Genomic DNA, 20,574 nt, shown 5'->3' with positions numbered 1-20,574 from the left:
CCTTCAATGCCATGAAATGTTTAGGTTGCTGTGTGGATTGAAATTTTCATTTTTTTCCTTAGTAGTTCAGAGGAGTTCTGTAAAAAAGGCATCTACTCTGGGAGATTGTCTACACGGTTATTAAATCAGGAATAATTCTAAATTCTAGATTGGCTTTTATTGTGTTTGCATTTTGTGACTTAACGTATTACTGAATAAAGAGAGAGCTAATGAGCAGGCTGAAAAAATTGATTTTTATGGTCAAGTAGATGATAGCAAGGTGAGAATGTTTGCATTTGGATTTTTGCTTTTAATTTGCTCATGTTTGAGGTATACACAATGCAGAAGAAATAAACGCTCAAATCATATACTACATGTTTTAGAGAGGGTCCCTGTGGCTCTTCCTCTTCCAGGGTACAGGGCTTTTCCAGTGAAGGCAAGAAAATGAAGCATTTTAATGAAGCCCTGGAGGACTAGGAAGTTACTTATCAATAGAAACGATTATCAAGTTATCTTTTTTAATTTAGAAGGTGTAATATAAATTCTATCACAGCTTTTTATCAAAAACTTAGGTTATAATTAATTTCCTATTACTTACCTAATTTTTTGCCATGCCTCATTCACCTACACTCTAACGTGATTGCGATTACTTGCTGTGATTCTACCAATACTCAGACTGGAATTACTTACCTTAAAGAGTGCCTATTGAAGGCCATTTTCACGTACAGTAAGCCAAATGAGCTAAACAGTAGACCATGTAATTACTCATAAACTCATCTGTTTGGCTTATGTTATTTTTTTTTTAAAGAGTAGAGTGAATATGGTACTAAAAAAGAGGTCCATTATACTGAAAGAGTCTGCTGTAAAAAGTCTTTGGAGATTTTATTCTGCCGGCATTGTTTTCCATAAAGTACATCAAATATGCACCCACAGGCACCAGTAGTCAAAATAGTTTTCAGGTTAATGATCACCCCAGAGAGTATGGAAGTTGCAGGAGTCTGGCCAAAGTGTGAGGAGACTGGTGGGTGAATGACTTAATAAAGCCAAGGTGGCTGGGTCAGCTGTCCTGACCTGGGGCTCCACTACGTTTGCTTAGCTCTAAACCTTGGTGGAGAGGAGTATTGTCTACTGACTCCCATCCCCTGCTTCACACATCACGCAACTACTTACCCCTTGGGCCCCTCCCAGGCCTCCTTTGCCCTAACCTCTCTAGAGCCATCCTCTACCTCAGGTAGGTAGAGAACTAGGTGGGTAGTCTCCATCAGCTTTTATCTATCTGTCTATTTACTCTGAAAAGGAGTTAAGACACCAGGGAGTTTATTTTAGCTAGATTCAGGATTCATTTAGAACCATTGGCAGCAAGAGGCAATACAAAAGAAAATTGCTGGCAAATGTCTGTTCCTGTTTTAAATCTGAATTGTATAAATGGCAATAAGTGACATTTAATAACATGTAATAATAGTATAGTAATCCCACAGCTACAATTTGCTAGCTCTGTAACTTGATTGAGGCAAATTATTTAACTCTTCTCAGCTTTAAATGGGGATAATAATTGAACCCAGGATGGTTAGAAGAATTAAATGAGTTGGTACTTGTAAAGCTCTAAGAACTGTGCCTGGTACGCATTGCACTGTGTTGGTGTGAATTATGTGAAGCTCTTATCAAGTATGGAGCTAAGTGCTTTCTATATGTTGTTTTGTTAATCCTTATAATGACCCTATGAGGTGTGGGTTTGCTTCTATCCGTCTCACAGAGGATAAAACCCATACCCTAGAGAAGTTTAAGTCACTTGCCCGAGATTGCATGTCTAGACACTGCGTGGGCTGCTGCTGAGTCTGAAGCTCGGTGCTCCTACCACCCTGTCAAGAATTTTGCAGAACGGCATCATCTTTGCATAAGACTTCATTCAGATCATCTCCTTTCAGTACCCTCATTCCATGGCCTTCCCCTCGGGTCTTCATTCCCTACCATGCAAAGAACTGGAATCCTCATGGCCTAGGCGATGAGATCTGTTCCTCAGGTCCCAAAAGCCCCATCATTGTTTCTCCTAGCCTTCCTGTGGTGACCATAATCACCTCAGGGCTGCTGTCAGCTGGGCTGGGATCACACTCTCCTCTGCTCCTCCTGCGGTGCTCAGGTGCCATCCCATCCCTGTGGCTCCTTTCTGAGGAGCCCTGTCTCCTTGTTGTTTCACTTGGGCTGAGCTGTTCCCCTTCCCGCCTGTGCCCCCCCCCCATACCCGGCCAGTAATAGCTAAAGTGCTTGTGGGCAGGAACTGCAGCCGACATACACGTCCTCCACATACCCAGCCCTGAGTGTGAAAGCATGCAACACATTCTAGTGAGTTGGTTGCTTTGACAATTTTTATTTTTTAATTTATTTTTAGGTTTTATAGAGAAGGGGTCTCACCGTGTTGCCCAGGCTGGTTTCTAACTCCTGGCCTCAAGAGATCCTCCTGCCTCAGCCTCCTAGAGTACCGGGATTATAGGAATGAGCTACAGTGCCCAGCCTCATTTGAAAACTAATTAAGATATTTTATGTCTATAATTTGGGGCTTAATTTGAGCCCATCATTTTCATTTTATTTTGAGATAAATTTCACACGCTGTAAAATTCATCCAGAGCCCATCATATTAAACAGAAGGTAATGTATTATTACCGAGTGCTGTGATTTGAATACGTACCTCCTGGTTCATGTGTTGGAAACTTAATCCCCAGTGCAATAATGTTGGGAGTGGGCCCTAATAAGAAACTCTGCCATCATGAGTGGAGTTGTTCCTGCAGGAGTGGGTCAGTTATCTTGAGAGAAGGCTTGTTATAAAAGCATGTTGAGCCCCTTCTTGTTCTCTTGCCCCTGCAAGATGATGCAGGATGAAGGCCCTCACCAAATGCTACTGCCACACTCTTAGACTTCCCAGCCTCCAGAACCACAAGCCAAATAAGCTTCTATTGTTTATAAATCACTCACTTTCAGGTATTCTGTTACAACAATGTGAAATACTAAGACCCTAAGACATTTTAACTTTGTTCAGTTTGCTTTTCATAATTTCTAGGATACAACAATTTGAAAGGTAGAAAGGTTTTTGAATAATTTTTTAACTGTATGAATTCAGTTAGGGAGCTTGCCCTAGATTCCGAGCTAGCACACTGAGAAGGGAAAGATGGAAAGTAGAGACATGGACCTTGGTCCCAGGAACCTTTCCCAACTCTCCCATCCTCATTGAAGACCCATTTTATGCTTCCAAAATGCTTATTTCCTTGCAAGACAGAATCACATGACTGGGGTATAGTCTTGATTTATTATTTAATGTAATTTTATTCCTGCTACTCCCATCAAGTTTTCCAAATTCTTGTCCTTTCTAAAAGGGGAATGAAGAAAATCAACAAAATCAGAGGGCTTTTTTTTTTTGTTTGCTTGGTTCTTTGCCAAAATTTCTGCAAGTTCAAGGGTTAAACTGAAAATCTACTTGCAGTCGTACATTAAGCAGTCATGGGTTGCTATTTGTCAAGCATCAGAAATAATTCTGAGGAGCAGAGTGAGAATTTCTCAGTATCTTAGCAGACAGAGAAATGTGCTTCTGATTAATGGGATTGCAGGCCGTTATTTAAAAGGATTGAAAGACTTGGAGCAAAATTATTCCCTTCAACAAAATTTTGAACTGTTGGGTATGATGTTATAAGAGTAAGCTAATGTATTCTTTTATACCTTTTGTTACAGTAACTTAACTTACATTGTAGGAACTTATATCTCAAAACTACTTTGGATATTTGAAAATGTTAAGTTGTAGATAATATTATCCACATATAAAAACCTTTATTATGTGAATAATTATGTCAAATCTGGGTGGAAATAGTTCAGTGGACAAGTGTATGTAGCCAAAGAGAATGGAAGTATAATATTGTGACTCTGGGAAAGATGTATCCTGTTGATTTGAACAGTTTGCGCTCCAGATTGATCTCAGGAGGGTTACGCAAGTATTGCCAAATGCCTCAGGCTGCTGCTGTCTTCTGTAGTTCCAGGGAGAATTTGAGGGTGAGTGAAAAGAACTTGTCAGTCTTCTAGATGTGACAGACTATCACTATGGATTGGTGCTTCACATATCCCCCAGAGAGGAGTTGAGTTGCCTGAAATTGTGCATTGGGGAGCCTGGAATAGGGGGAGGGGGTGAGTTGCCAAGAGGGATACAGGTGGCAGAAGCTAAGCTCATAGAGCAAAAATGGGCAGGGTTCCAGAAGTGGGCAGCCTTCCAGAAGTGGTGTGCCCAGTATTCTTTTATTCACTGATTTATGGACTTCTCTGGCAAGGATGCATTTTAATGAAGTCTCTTTAGAAGACAATTTGCAAGGCTGAGATGCTGGGTCCTGGACTGGATGGAACTGCTGCTGAGTTATAATGGCTTCTTTTTGTGCAGGATCAGGAAAGAGCACCACATACTCTTTTAATAAGGCTGCTGTCCCAGAGGGCAGAAAGTAGATATTCAGGGCCAATCTGAGAGGTTAGCTTGAAAGGCGAGAAATCTGCAGTGTTGATACCACTGACCTCTCTGGGCTTCTCTTGGGCATCAAAGCAAAGTCAGTTCGGCAGTAGGTTCTAGTGATGGTAAAGGTGATGGGGACAGACTGCCAGGATCTGGGTTCTGGTTCCAACTCTCTATCCCCGAGTGTTATCATGGCCAAGATACTAAACTCTCTGCCCTTTATTTTCCTCAAATGTAAGGTGAAAATATTGCTAGTACCTACTTTATATGGTTATCTTGAGGAGTAAATGAGTCAATACACCAATAGTTCCCAATAGATGATGACAATGACATGAATCATTACAATTGGATATGGCAGCCAGGAGAAAGCGCGCACTGTGCCGTAGGATGGAGGTGCCTGCCTTCTCTGCCGAGCCAGCGCCTCTCTGAACCTCTGAACCATGAGATCCAGTCCACACACAAATGACTTGCCCACTCTTCCTTTTACGACACTGCTTGAAAACCACCTGACACTGAATCATGGCTGACCTTGAATTGTTTAACCTGTCCTGTCTGCATCAGTCTTCCTACCCTGATTGTGGAGTCTCAGAAGGAAGCGACTGTGTGTTCTACATAGGATCCTAGAGTCAGGGAAGATCTAGGGTTCTTTGTATCAGACGAGGACCCAGAGTTCTGCACAGGGTTCTTCTTGTAAGTGGTGAGGGAGAGAGAATTTGTAGTTCTCTGATACTTTTGGAGAGCATCCCCACTGTAGGGTTGAGTGCCATGGTGTCATCATAGCTCACAGCATCTTTAAACTCTTGGGCTCAAGTGATTTCTCTTGCTTCAGCCTTCCATGTAGCTAGGACTGCAGGTGCCCACTGTGATGCCTGGCTGTGTTTTAGAGATAGGGGTCTCAATCTGGCTCCGGCTGGTCTCTGAACTCCTGAGATCAGTCTACCTGCCTTGGCCTCCCGGAGTGCTAGGATTATAGGCGTGAACCACCATGCCCAGCTACATGCACAGTTTTCATTTGTAAAACCACGACATAACATGGAACCTTTTCTGAGTACATACCTTGCCTCAGAGGTACACTGTGAGTGGAGAGCGGGTTTATTTCATGGTTATTGGAGGGTAGAGGGAGGAGAGACAAGAGTGTGTTCATTGTGCCTCCCATTCTGTTAAGAATCCCACCAAACTGGCCCCCTGTGTGGTTGCAGTAGAGGAAGTGTTAGGCAGCAGCTGGCGTAAGGATCTACCCAGCTTACTGGTTGAGAATTTTTTTTTTTTTCCCAAAAAGACATACATTGCCAGGAAAAGCTAACAAAAATTTCAAGGCAGATTTGGAGGATTAAATTATTCTTAGGCATATTGCCTGGTTTCTAAGCATTTAGGGATATATAAATTTTCATGTTCTTTAGAGTTCTATGTCTCTTTTGTACAGAGCACATTAGTACTAAAAATGAGATTTGCTAGTTTTACATTTTTGTGTGAATTTATGCAGTGAATATTAAATTTGATTCTGGATCTTTCAAAAGACGAGAGGCTTTCTTCAAACAAATAATATAGCTTATTTTTCTGATATGCTCTGCCGGTCGCTTTAATTTTTTTCTCTGACAACGGAAACGCAAAGTAGAGTACTATCCCAAATTGATATTCTTGCTACATAAAGGCTTCCAGTGTTTGTTTTTGCTTCTTTTAATATGTAACACTCCTAAGTGTGTTATTGTATTACAGCTAAGAGACTTTAACCATGTAAAGTTGCATACTTTACACTTCTGAATGCCAGTGTAACAATTAATCTACGATTAGATTTTGCTTCTTAAGCTGCCTGCCCCCAAAAGTGTCTATAATATTAAACTTCCAAAGTGCTCCGCTATTCAAACCTTAATAAAAGCTCTCTTTGATAGGGCCCACTGAAATTGTGTGGCTATTGTTTTTATTGCTTTATTATGCAGCCAGCTTAACTGAAAACTTTAGGTTGCCTTTACTCTTTATAATAAAGATAACATTGAGAAATGACTAGGGTGCAAAGTGTATGTGTGTGCACACTGTTCTATCAGCCATCTACTTTGACTTACTAATTCCAACTTAGAATCTCTGACTGTCTCATTCCTCTGCCTCCATTATGTTTAAAAAGAAAAAAAAAACACTTCCATGACGTGTTCCCCTCTCCACTAAGTCATCTTTACAGAGCAGTCTGCAGCAGCCATCGCTACTTGCGCTCTGATTTCTTAACTCCTTAAGATGACGTTAAATGAGCTGTTCTCACTACTGGACTGGAATCTACTTTCTTAAAAGTCACGGAGGATTCCACCGTGGGCAGAGTTCCAAATTATAATATTTAGCCTTGATTCCACCTCGTGTCTGGATGCTTCTTTAGGATTTAGCCTTAGGAGATCACCTTCTACCTGAACCATCTCTGGGATGTTGTTTTATTTCTAAACCCTGACTTTCCCTCTGTACTTGTATTCATTGAACATCAGCATTTGGCCCTTGGGTCATTATTTTTAACTTTAATTTTTTTCCTTGTGAGCTTCTTCATTCCATTGAGTTCCGTCTTGCCTAGTTTGTGGCTGATTACCAAACCTCTAGCATGTTCACCTCCTGAATCGCAGGCCAGGTGTTGAGTAGCCCTAGCCCACATCATGTGGATGCCCGGCGTCACTGTAAGCCATCAGGTCCCCTGGCTTCTCTTTGCCTGATGTTGGGATCAGGCACTTTGCTCCTTTCTTCCTCTTCCCACATCGGAGCTTGTGCCACATCCCGCACGTTCATTCTCTGTACTGTCCCCTGCTTCGGTCTTCCTCTCCACTTTCTGCTGCCGTCTGGGGTCATGCCCTCGTGGCTGCTTGCCCAGACCTCTGCGCTACACCTCGTCACACTCCGTGGTTTGATCGGGATTCCCCAAGTGCACTCTGATCCTCTTGCTTGCCCTTTCCCAGCCCTTTCTGTGGGCCACACTGGGCTGAGTGACTCAGCCCTGACACAGCCACACGTGATGTCCTCCCTAACCTGGATCTCATGGCTCCTCCTTTGGCTCCAGGTAGATGGGACTGTCTGTTCTAGTTCTTCTCAGAATATGACATCTGCTTAGTCACTTCTGTACGTAGGATCATGCCACACATTCCATTCTGTCCTCCGATCCCTGCAGTTAGTGTGCTCTCCGTCACTGAGCCCCGAGTGTTTAGTTACGCCCATCTCTCGGCTCACTCCTAGTGTTTTGTTCCGAGTGTACCAGTCTTATCTCTGAGGCGTTGCCACATGCCAGTTCTCCTCCCCCGCCCACCACCCAGTGTTCTTAGAAGGCTGGGACTGTTTCACTAACCTTGTTATGTAGACTGTGTCAAGCAGTAGCACGCTGGCCTGGGTGCATCTGCCAAATTGGTTAGGTACTTGTTGAATGGACGTAGAAATTCCAGTTCACACAGATGGCAGAGTGTGATGTTCATTCATAAGTCTTATTTTTCCTTTGCTAGGTGAAGCTCGAGTGTGGAGTGCCACAGTAAAATCAGACGACAGATGGACAGTGTGACAAGAGCATCAGAAAGGACTGGGCCTTGCTGTGAGAGTCAGCCTGGAGTCCAAGTGCTGACAAGTTACTGAAAAGGAAGCCAGTGGGAAGACGGTGGCACGAAGGGGAAGCGGAGCCTCATCTTCAGTCACACCATTGATGGAGGACAGATGGTTGGCCGGATGGCCAGTCACCTCTCCTCTTAAACCTTTGGAGAGTGGTCCTTTGTCCTCTGCTGGACACCTATTAGGAATTTTAACACACTCTCTGAATTCACTTTTCATAAACACGTAAAATTAGAGGGCAAGCGCACTCAACTGTTGCATGGTAACAGATTTGCAAACATGAGTGCCGAGGGGTACCAGTACAGAGCGCTGTATGACTACAAGAAGGAGCGAGAAGAAGACATTGACTTGCACTTGGGGGATGTATTGACTGTGAACAAAGGGTCCTTAGTAGCTCTTGGATTCAGTGACGGACAGGAAGCCAGGCCTGAAGAAATTGGCTGGTTAAATGGCTATAATGAAACCACAGGGGAGAGGGGAGACTTTCCAGGAACTTATGTTGAATATATTGGAAGGAAGAAAATCTCGCCTCCCACACCAAAGCCCCGGCCACCTCGGCCCCTTCCTGTTGCACCAGGTTCTTCGAAAACTGAAGCAGACGTTGAGCAACAAGGTCAGTATTGATGAATGATTGCTTAATGACTCTCTTCTTTAAGGAAAAGTCTTAAGTTTGGGTTGGGCTGTGATGCTGAGCAGAAGTTATCTTGGCAACTGTACTTGAATTGATATATGGTACATAAAAGCTTGGTCAATCATTACACAGTTAGAAATTTGTGTTTGTGGGGTTGGGAGTAGTTATAAAAACAGGGAGATAGCATCTGAGAACCTGTTTAGTGAGTGTCTTTAAACACTATCATTATTGTTGCCACTTAATTAAACACCTATCGGGGTTCTTATTCTTGTAATTAGCATTACAGGTTGAGTATTCCTAATCTGAAAATTCAGAGTGCTCTGAAATTTAAAACTATTTGTTGCTCAAAGGGAATTCTCCTTGGACCATTTCAGATTTCTGATTTTTAGATTGAGGATGCCGAAGTGGGATAATACAAATACAAGGTGGCCATAAAGTTCATGTGCAATTTAAAATAGACAACTATTACAAAATCTAGGGGGGGAAAAACCCACCAAAATTAAAAACACTCCTGGCCCCAAGCGTTTAGATAAGGGATACTCAGCCTGTATATATCTAAATGATCATTTTGGGAAAGTAGAGGGTAAGTCTAATGCAAGTATATTTAACATTAATATGATTTGAACGGAAAAATGTAGAGAGTAATAAAATGACCACAGAACTCAGCAGAGAAGAAACCATTGTTTTCATAACCCAGTATCTACCTCTTGGTTTCCTCTCCAGGAACCCTGTGGCTGAAGCTGAAACCCAATCCTATAGTTAATATAAAAGTAAAGGGATTCATTTCCTCTTGTGGGCGGTGTCATTTGTAGCATTAATGCCTATAGTCTGCTTGGCTTTCATGAAGGGAAAACATTTCACCGAATACTTTTCCTAAATGGAAACCATCCTAATTCAAAACCACTTATTGCTTGTTGGAGATGGCCCACACTTGAGCTGCGGGCACAGCGGTCCCTTTAAGGTTTTCCTTCTGCTGAGTTTTACAGAGACAAGCCTGGTGTTCAGCTTTGCTGTTATCAACTTTTCAAATATTGGTTTCCTCACTAGTAAATCTCAAGCATTTGTTTTTCCCCCTCAAGGACTAAGAAAGGAATGGGAGGTATGTTTAAAACAGGTGTACCTCACTGTAGTGGTTCTGTACTGAGCAGACCTGACGGTGGCGACCCAGGATGTTTCTGGAAGAGATGCTGACGCCATTAATAATGTCTCATGCCTTCTGGAGTGTTGGCTTCTTCTAGCACGGTGGTTGTCAACCTTCCTAATTGCCCCATTGTTGCAAATAGACCAAAGGGGTCGCAATCCACAGGTTGAGAACCTCTGTCTAGCATAAGCGAGTGAGATAATGAGAATGATGATGCAGAATGCAAGGCTGAGAGCTGCCTTTTAGCACTGGGTGAGAGTAGGACTGGGAATATTGTTTAAAAATGAAGGCGTTTCCTAAGGATGCCTGAAAGGAAACCATTTGCTCTCCCTCTCCCAATAGGGGCACTTACTTATTGTATAAACATTATACTGTGCTTTATAAATAGTGTCCAAATAATGTCTTTTACTCTGCAATTCAAAAGCAAAAGTTAAGTTTTCTTTGCAAATGAATCTGCACACACACGGATAATTCTGTCATTGATTGTTTTTCTTGCAGTTTCTCATAGCGCATTGAAGATATATACGTACATAATTGTTTTTCTCCACCAAATCACGTATTTTCAGTTAGGCTTTCTAAGTTATAAACATTTAAAGAAGACTAATTCAAAAGGAAAAATGATTTAATGTGTCCCAGAGTACAGAGGGTTATAGAATCATAAAAAGTCTCAATTTTGAATTAGAACAGATTACTTAGAAAGTAGAATAAGGGCACTTTGCAAGATTAGTATCAAAAAAAATTTGTAAAAATAGTTTTAAACAAAACTGCATTTGATAACTGCTGTGAGGTGTAAGTTTACTTGGTTATAGAATACAGAAAAGCAAGTCTTTCCTTGCAGGAAAAGTGATTTTCTCTTATGTCCTTGTTATTTTTTGATGCTGTCTTTCTCATGTGGTGTGGTGACAACTGAGATTTCTAACAGCTTTTTCGTTTTCCTTTTGATACATGAAAATGTGGAGCAAAATGGAAAATTTGAGCACAATTCAAGAAAGAGACCCTTGATAATGTGTATGAAACTCTTACAGCTCAAATATAAGTGAGAAACTAGGAATAACTAAAAGGTTGAGAAGGTGGTGTCAGGAAGGGTGATGCGGGCAGAATACTGAACGTTAGTTTTGTTTAGAAGGGTTTGTCTTGTATTCCCATTTAAGTTTTCCTACGAAGTGAAGATCCAACTCCTATGAGTTGCATGTTACGTTGACGTAGAAAGTAGTTGTAAGGACAAATTTTATGTCTTGGAACCTATGAGATGGGTTTCTTCTGCCTAAGTTTGTATGTATTTAAAAAGTTTTTATGGTGACAAATATGTGAAGGCAAGAAAGGAGGATAGTTACTGTAATTGAATTCTTCAGCCTTTTTTTTTTTCCTCTTCACTCTCCCCGCCTGACTTAGCCTGTTTTTCGTGTTTGGCTGTCTTTATTTCATTTAGAAGGTGACTTCCTGCCCACCCCCATCCCAGGACTGAGAACTGTGTGCAGCCCTTTTTTGTGGAGGGTCGCACACCTTGTTAGGGGCGTCAGGGTGCACAGAGGGTGTGTGGTACCTGCACACAGAGGGCACAGGGGCGCCTGCAAGCTCGTGGGGTGTCTCTCACATTTTGCTGAGCCTCAAGACCTCTGTTTTTAAAAGAAAGCCATCATTAGACTCTGACCAAAAAAAGACCCTGCGTGAGAGGCTCCTCCCTACATAATAGAAACCACTTTTCCACTTTCCTTATCTGTTCTTGGAAATAAAGCTGTCCAGTTTAACTTCTGGGGAGAGTGAAAAACCTGTTAGAAAATCTCCTGTGCAGCTCCTCTCAGGAGCATGTACCTTTTACCACCACATTTTGCATATTGATTTTTTAAGGACGCCCTGGCTTATGGATTAAATGAATTTGTTTTTTAGATAGTCTTGAATTTGCTGGAATTAAATTCACTTAGTAAGCCTGAACTGAATTCTTATTTTATGCTAGAATACAGAGATGAAAGATGAGCTGAAGCCTCCAGACAGCCAGAGTGCCCTCTGCCTCCCTCTGGTGCCTGTCCCATCTGAGGGCTGTGCTTTGTCCCCTGTGTGTGGACAGCTCCTCCCCAGCTCCCCAGACATCTGCTTGGCTGACCCCCCCCACCCCCACCCCCACTCTGTCTTCTCATGGACTCTGCCTCTGGCCAGTCCATTTCATGCTGCAACCTGCTCCTCGTTGATTGCAAAGCATCTATTAACCTACCAGGTGGTGTTTAGTATTTACTGTCTGTTCCCTCTGTTAGATTGTAAGTTCCATGAGGGGAGGGGTCTTTGTGGTCCCTGTTGTCTGGAGTGTCTGGAACAGTGTGGTAGGTTCCCAGCAAGTGAGCCTGCTGCAGCAGCTGATTTTCTGGACATTTCACTTTCTGCATGGTTTCTGAAATTAGCCACATGCTTTGTATGTCATGGGCAAGCATATAAGGCTTAACAGCGCATCCTGCTTTTGAAAACAACGACTTATTTGTTATTCATATCATTCACATCTGAGGCATCCTGCTTTAACCATTTTCTACCCCGGTGCTTAGGCCACATAGTTTTGCTGGTGGGAAAGTGGGTTAAACTGATTAGTGCCTCAGTCTCTTAAGCCGAGTGGAAGGTGTGTCGTGATGTCATACCTTTTCTCCTCTCCTTTATTTCATCTCCTTTGCAGTTGGGGCTAAAATTACCAATATGAGGATCACATGTTAATTCATTTTCCCACAACCCAGTGGAGTCACATTTTATGTTCTTTGGAAAGAACCTTTTCTGTGTCTTGTTCAGGTAAAGGGTGTGCTTGGTGTGTGAGGTGGGTGTCAGGTGCCTTTAGGAGAGGCAGCTATTGAAAGGCTGTCTTCTGGCTGTTTCTGCCTCAGGCTGCTTGGATGCTGGCATTCCAGCTCCTTAAAACGCCCCGTCCAACTGGGGTTCTGTGTTTTCTCTCTACACTGGGAGATGAGTTGATTGAAGGTGGGGATTTAGGGATAGGGGAATATATTCCTCTCTTTCATAAGTGAGCCGGCGGCTATTTCTTAAGACTGTTTTGGCACTTACTTTGAGATCCTTTACTTAGTCATGCAAATGTAGACTGTTTAGAAGAGTGAGCTTCTGCGCCCATGTCAAGTTTGTGTAGAACGTTGGAATCTGCTAACTTCAGAGACCACCTAGGAGTGTGAGTGCAGCCCACCTCCATTCACAGCCCACACACCCTCCCCCGCTCCCAGGGGGACTCACAGTAGGTGCCAGCCACTTTTGAATGTAAATCATAAAGCACAGCCCATTTTAAATCTTGATCAAAATCCCTTCTAAATGGACAAAAAGAGCCTGCCATGGGTGTTTGTTTTCACGGTTTCCTGAGGCATGTTATTTTTACATTTCTCACACTCAGCATTTGAGTGTCCCTCCACAATTGTTGCTCTGTGTCTAGAAAGCACAGCTGTAATAAATCACATAAATTGACTATACGGAACAGAGATCATGGAAAATTGGGACCCAATCCCAAATTACACACCTTTGCTAAGTCCGGGGGCCCTAATATATGGCTGTCTCCTGGAGACCCCTGGAATAGTGCTCACGCAGGTCATTTGCTTTGTTTCTCAAACTCCTGCCATTGTGAACTGAGTAAGCCTTCTCCTCACTTTCCCCACCTTCTCTCCTACTTAAGTAAGCCTTTACTGTGAAGTTGGAGAATTGTCTCATCAAATCCCCTTCTGATGCTGACTGCTGTTTCTGCGTCTACTGACCGCTTTTGTAAGAAGTCAGGGCTGTTTGCAGGGTCTTTGAAAATAGGGCCCTTTGGACCTCGTCTCTAACTAACCAAACCAGAAAGTTCATCAGAGCTTTAGAGAGATTTGTATCCAGGCATAAAAATGTTAAGTGTTTGCCCTCTATGTTTTAGTAGAAAATGAAATAAATGTCTAAAAGATATAATCTATATAATTGATTTAACGAGTGGGTCTGGAAAAAGAAACCAAATGTGGTAATTATTAATAAAATCAGCTGAGACTAACCACATCTCTTATGATCACAGAATTTATTACTTACTTTTTTTTTGAGACACAGTCTCACTATGTTGCCCTTGGTAGAATGCTGTGGCGTCACAGCTCAGGCAACCTCAAACTCTTGGGCTTAAGCGATTTTCTTGCTTCAGCGTCCCAAGTAGCTGGGACTACAGGGGCCCGCCACAACGCCTGGCTATTTTTTGTTGCAGTGGTCATTGTTGTTTAGCTGGCCTGGGCTGGGCTTGAATCGACAGCCTCAGTGTAGGTAGCTGATGCCACAACCACTGTGCTATAGGTGCTGAGCCTATTACTTACATATTAAGTTGCATATTGTAACCCAGTTCTCCCTCTCATAAGCACCAGCATTTATATTCTTGTTCTTGACTTTGTAAAACATTTTTCCTGTCAAATTTAGTTGTTTTGTTTCCCCAGAAATGTGTAAGAGGAAGGAAAGCAACCCTAATTAACAATTTGGGCATCTATGGTTATTTGAAAAGGAAATTGACAAGAAAAGGATGGGTTCTCACTTTCACTGCTTTTTAGCTGGAGGGTTCTGTCCCAGAGCTGACCTGGCCACCTTAGGAATTTACAGGCAGACCCTGAGGGGCCCATGAGTAGAAAGGCTGCCCTTGGTATTTCTAGACCGGAGAGGAAAGCATTTCTCTCCCTCCCCCAGGTCTATTATTTGAAAGGAAGAACTTGACTTGCTTTTTCCTGGAGCTATGCTGACAATTACTTTCAGGGTTAGAGTAAGACATTGTTTGAGCAGAAGCTTTCTGTCATGTGTCTTTTCTCCCTTATCCTTTAGAGACACAGGACTGTGGTAGGCAAGTTATGCTTTCTTATTTAAGGGAAGTACTTGTTCAGATGTTTTTGTTAGGGCTTCTGTGTTCTTTTTTTCTAAAACAGTTAAAGCCTTCAATGGCCATATTTGTACTGCCTAAATAAAGCCCCGACACCTCTGATTTGAACAGAAGTTATTTAAGTGGTGTGGCGGCAGCCTATTTTGTTTCCTAGCAATTAAGTTAATGTTGATGTTCTAATAAAATTATTATAAAGAAAAAAGTCTATAGGCTCAAAGTGTTTCTTTTCAAATTTGTTGTCAGTCAATTCTTTGGTAAGTATGATGTCAGTATTTTCTGGTTTCTAGATGAATGCATCTTTGTCTAAAATTTTAGGAAATTCCGATTAGCAAGCGTTTCTTCAGTAAGTCTGAGTTTGAGAAAGTAAACATTAGAAATTCTAAAATTCAGCAATAAATGGTATCTTACATTTACTAAGTAGCATTCAAAAGGGGGGAGAATTTTGTACATATGGCAAGTAAGAATGCCAAATATATTATGTCATTTATATATCCTTTTCTCTTTTTTTGAGACAGAGTCTCACTCTCTTAAGAGTCCTGGGTACAGTGCCATGGCATCTTAGCTCACAGCAATCTCAAACTCTTGGGTGCAAGTGATCCTTTTGCCTCAGCCTCCCAAGTAGCTGGGACTACAGGCGCCCACCACAACGTCCAGCTATTTTTTAGAGATGAGGTCTTGCTCTTGATCAAGTTGGTCTCGAACTCATGAGCTCAGGAAGTCCACCTGCCTTGGTCTCCCAGAGTGCTAGACCTGGCCTACATATCCATTTTTTGATTAGTAAAAAATAAACAAAAAGCAGATGTTAGCAGCACACCTGACTAGTGCATACATGTGTATCTTTGTTGCTACCAGGTTTCCATGGGGAAGGAGGTAACACCGGTCTAAAGGCCAGGATAGGGGAAAATAACTTGGTATGATAGCTAGAAATGAGAAGCATGAAGCAAGATGGATTATATTTTAGTATTTTGAGGTCTCGATTGAGTTTTTGGCATTCAATATCAAAACAGTCCTGAGACTTTCAAGAGAGGAGGACAAAGAGAAAGGAACTAGAAATTGTCTTTTTTATTTCAATTACTTGGGTACGGTTTCCCTAAAATGTCAAGTTCTTTACCAAAATTATGTGGGAATACTTTAAATATGTTATTCCTACTTACCAATTTATGTAAAGGACCATGGTAGTTGATTATGGATATAATTCCATGTAGTGTGCAGAAGGTGTGTGGTATTAGCCTAGTAGTAACATTAAGGTAGAACATTAAACACAAAACATAGTAACATTGTGTACATTGTTAAAATACAACTTTGCAATTAAAAAAATGAAGCAAATAGTACACCTTTGTTAAAATTATGTGTACAGAATTTTCTCCCACCTGAAGCATGGCAGTGATTTTCAGGAATACCTTCTGGACTGTTTTTTTTATTTGTAGGTGTTTGCAGTATGTTTGTATTCATCTATTTATCTATTTTCAGTTGGGAGCATGTATTATGCAATGCCTATAGATTGTTCTGTCCTGGCACAGTTTGATACATATTGAAGTTCCAACTGTGAATCTACTACAGTGTATTAGGAGACTATTTGTAATCTGATCAGATTTGATATCCAAGATAGTAAAGAATGTAAGGTAAGTGAAATGTAAATTCTGTGACAGATTATTGGTGTCAGAAATTCTACCCTGCTTGGCTTCCTGTAAGTTCCTTAACTCTTTCCATCCTTGTGTTCTTTCTCTGTCTGTAGAATGGTAAGCTAGCTGCTGCCTCTTCAGAGTTTAGGCATGTTTTCATTGTAATCTCTTCAAAAATAAAACCTTGAAAAGTGTAAGTTCTCACTGGTGGTGTTTTCCCCACTAATATAACCCAGAAATCCTGTGTAGGTGAAGAAGAGAACATAATGAGAGTATTTATTTAGAAGAAATCATCTAGGATGGTTGGAAAGGTATGTTCACATGATCCCATTGCAAGGTTGATTGGAGGCTGGTCCGGTGCATTAAATGGGGTCATTACTACTGAAAGTTCCCAACTAGTCCCAAGTTTTTACATGTCTACATGGTATATGACTTTAAGATTTATTTCACTAGTGTAAATTTTATGCTTCACCTCTGTTGGTGGGCACTCGGTGGTGGCTGACAACCTGAATTGGTTTGAGGCTCCTTCATTTTCATATGTTGCAGTATATCAGTGAATTTAAAAAGAAAAAAACCCATGGACTGCTTCCTTTGTTGCATGAGTACAGTGTAAATTTGTCGATGTGATATGCACTTAGAGTTCCTAGAGGTTTGTTTAGTGACTTTTTGGTTAAAATTTCCAAGGTATAAAGTGATAGTTATAATGTTTGTTTATTCAGGTTATAAAGGTTTTTGTTTATTCATAATCTCTTCCAGTCCACCTAAGATAACGCATTAGCATAGGCATTAGGCAAGGCTGCCTTGGCGAAGCCAAAGTAACTGTCTGGGGCCATTATCCTCTTCCTCTAAGCTTTCCCTAAAGAGGAAAGCCACCAGAATGGTTTCAGACCCAGCACGTGGGACCAGTGTCCTAGTAAGAACATATTGGCATTGGTTCCAACTTACCACTGGTTTTTAGTAAAATGTTTTCAGAATCCTTCAAGGGTATTTATAAGATTAGTTTTTGTGGTATTTGATATTGTAATAAAAAGATGTTAATTTTAGCTACTCAGGAGGCTGAGGCAAGAGAATCGCTTAAGCCTAGGAATTTGAGGTTACTGTGAGCTGTGATGCCACGGCACTCTACTGAAGGCAACATAATGAGACTCTGTCTCAAAAAAAAAAAAAAGATGTTAATTTCTTAACTATTATGAATCAGCATTAAACATTTCTGGGCTTATTTTTATCCTATTTGTTAAAATAATTTTTAATGTTTATATGTTACTTTTTTTTTTTTTTTTTTTTTTTTTTTTGCAGTTTTTGGCCGGGGATGGGTTTGAACCCACCACCTCCGGCATATGGGGCTGGCGCCCTACCCCTTTGAGCCACGGGTGCCACCCATGTTACTTTTTTTTTTTACCAGTAAACAGTTCATTTGAAATATTTCTATCATCATGTCCTAACTATAGAAACATAGTTTAATATTTATGTCATTATTAATTTCTAATTTCAAAGCATTTTACAACATTGCTAACTTAAGTCTTAACCATGTTCCTGTAGGTAGCAAAAACTAAGTTGCCCGTTTTTGATGGAGAGAGGTACTCAAAAAGGTTAGAACAAGATTTATTGCTAAATATTATTGATTACCTCCTGACTCCCAAGGAGTGAGATGTGAGTTTGATTAGGACATATCAAAGTATTATACTTACTGTCCCACACTTCCTCATGGATGGATTTAAATGTTGAAAATGCCTTTTTCAAAATGAACTGTAAAACTTTGCAGACTTAACTATTTCCCAGTCATCCTGGACGCCATTTCATGGACATTTTTCGTTTGATCCTCACAGCCATTCTGCTAAGAGGGCATGTTACAACCATTTTCCAGGTTAAGAAATGGAAACTTTCTGATGATTACATAAATATTTAGAAAGAAAGGGGACTCCACACTGATGGAGCACCCACAGGGATCAGGAAGACTCAGCAAGGCGGGCGGGACTATGCCCTTCTTGTGAAGCAGTCCGTTGTGAAGTTATCAGTACCCGAATTCTGCTTTTTGGGTGGTCTTCCATTATGTCTATTTTATCTGTTAAGATTCATTAGCTATTATATTCATACAACTACAAAGTCAAAGTCCTTCACTGTACATGTGCCTTACACCATTTGTTTAGGTCTGATAAATATATTAAATAACACAGACATCAATAAGGCCATGAAGATAAGACAAAGACAGGGGTGTATGCCTAATTTTTCTCAAAAAGAAATATACTTTGTTGTGATAACTGAAAGGTTAGTACCATTGGCAAATAGATTTACTCTCCATTTCTGTTACTTTTGAAGAAGTTAAATGTCTGCTGTAAATGTTTCCCTGATTTTTAAATTTTCTTATTTCTGACTCATAACTATATAATTTTAATTAAAAGAGAGCACAGGCTGGTTATTACCTGCTTTTTTAAAAAAAAATTGAAGGTATCTGGCATAGGAATTGTGTGTCTGGCCTGTGCTTAGTGGCTGCTGAAAGTCAATAGTACAAGAAATCTCAAGTAGACTCAAATGAAGTCTAAAGTCTTGTACCCGAATTATGTCAAGGTTAGCAGTAAAGGCCATTTTAAAAGACTTGAGTAAATTACTGAATTCCTTTGAATGTCAAGCCTATTTCTCGGGAAAGTAGGCCACTGCCAAGTTTTATAACATAAACATTGTGTTTCTGTTACCTGCATTCAAAGGACAGCAGGGTGGATGAGGTCACGTGCAAGGCACAGGTGAATTTTATTTCTAGGTGTTCAAAAGAACAAGGTGACCTTGCACAGAGATCATCTCTCAGAGTCAGTGAACACCAGAAAAAACTTCTTGGATACTTTTACGTTTGTCTCCTTTTCTTTTTTAAATTGAAAAGGAAACTTATTTTAAGTTTGCTGAGTTAAAAAGGCCTCTGACTGGTGGTCCCGATGTGGCCTCTTGAGAATCCCTAAGAAGATAGAAAAACATGAACACATTCTTTTTTTTTTTTTTTTTTGCAGTTTTTGGCCGGGGCTGGGTTTGAACCTGCCACCTCTGGCATATGGGACTGGCGCCCTAGTCCTTTGAGCCACAGGCACCACCCAACACATTCTAAACACACAAAAACTAGAACCAGTGAGGAGAAATGCTACTGTAAACGTATCAGAACTGGGTTTAAAAACAAGAGTTGGATAGGTTTTTGCCACCTAAAAAAACAGGCAAACCCATCTCCTCCCTTTCCATAATTGAGGATGGCACGGCTAGCTGAGCAGCGTCCCCTCCCTCCTCTTCCCTCCTCTCTCCCCTCTCCAATAGTGCCTTTCTGTTCAGGGGGAGGCTGGAAGGGTGCAATAGAGGCTGTTCTAGTATATCCTGAGAATCTCATTCTAAAAAAGGTACTGGAGGTGGGGCATTGTTAGAGGACCTGTGTTTACTGAGGAACTTTAGTATTATAGATGCTCCATTTAGAGCATCAGAAAGCCAGGCGGTGAAGGCAGAAGATTTTTCTCTCAGGCTTGCAAAATGATGTTAAAATGAAAAATGCTTTGGGAATTGACTGGGGACTATCCATGTCAACTTGCCAACTAACGATCTGCAGCCACCAGCTGCACAGGTGGATCACAGGTGGGCTCAGGGCAAACATGAGGTGAGGGCAGAGCTCTCCTTGTTCAGTGATAAATAAGCAGGAATTACGTAATCAAGCCTACTGGCAACAATGCTCTGGGAAGGAAAGGGGGAGATCATCTTGGAGATTCAAAAGAAGAATAGACCTCCAAAATTGATGATTTCTTTCTTTCTTTTTAATAAAAAACATGGGCCTCATGAAAGGGAAAGAAAGATGATTATGAGCTGAAAATGCAATATGATGAGATGAAATGGGAGTGAAATAATAAATGATTAAAGAAATTTAAAATGTAATACACATTAAAATTCTTATCAGAGGTGGTAAAGAGGAGAATTGACAAAGCTGAAAATAAATCCTGCATTGTGAAGGAGAAACGCAGATAAAACTCTTTCAGAATCCAAAGAAGAAGAGATTTAAAATGAGAGTGAAGATCGAACATGATTTAAAATGAGAGTAAAGATCGAACATGAAAATTGCGAGGGTTGGTAAACAGGAAATCATGTCAAGTGAAATAATAGAAAAACATAATTTAAAATAAGCTTTCATGCAGCGTGCCAATTGGAAGTGTTCTTTACACTCTTCATGTGATACCCACGGATGGCCACCTCTGGATATGTCTTGGCATTGTGTTTTAAATTACAAGAATAATATTAAAGTACCTCGTCAAAATACCTGGCATGATATTTACTACCAAGAAACAAAATTGTCTTCCTCTCTTT

At 41.0% G+C, this 20,574-nt stretch overlaps 1 protein-coding gene across 1 annotated transcript in view; it reads left to right on the top strand.

The window, feature by feature from the left end:
- Positions 1-20,574, top strand: part of PIK3R1 (phosphoinositide-3-kinase regulatory subunit 1) — an 87,399-nt gene that overhangs the window by 2,553 nt on the left and 64,272 nt on the right. Inside the window, exon 2 of the mRNA XM_053589448.1 lies at positions 7,915-8,627. Coding sequence (XP_053445423.1) covers positions 8,294-8,627 — 334 coding nt within the window. The 5' untranslated portion in view covers positions 7,915-8,293. The remainder of the gene's footprint in view (positions 1-7,914; positions 8,628-20,574) is intronic.

This window comes from Nycticebus coucang, chromosome 1 (genome assembly GCF_027406575.1).
Source record: "Nycticebus coucang isolate mNycCou1 chromosome 1, mNycCou1.pri, whole genome shotgun sequence".
Classification (NCBI taxonomy): Eukaryota; Metazoa; Chordata; class Mammalia; order Primates; family Lorisidae; genus Nycticebus; species Nycticebus coucang.
This window is presented reverse-complemented; position numbering and strand designations above follow the sequence as displayed.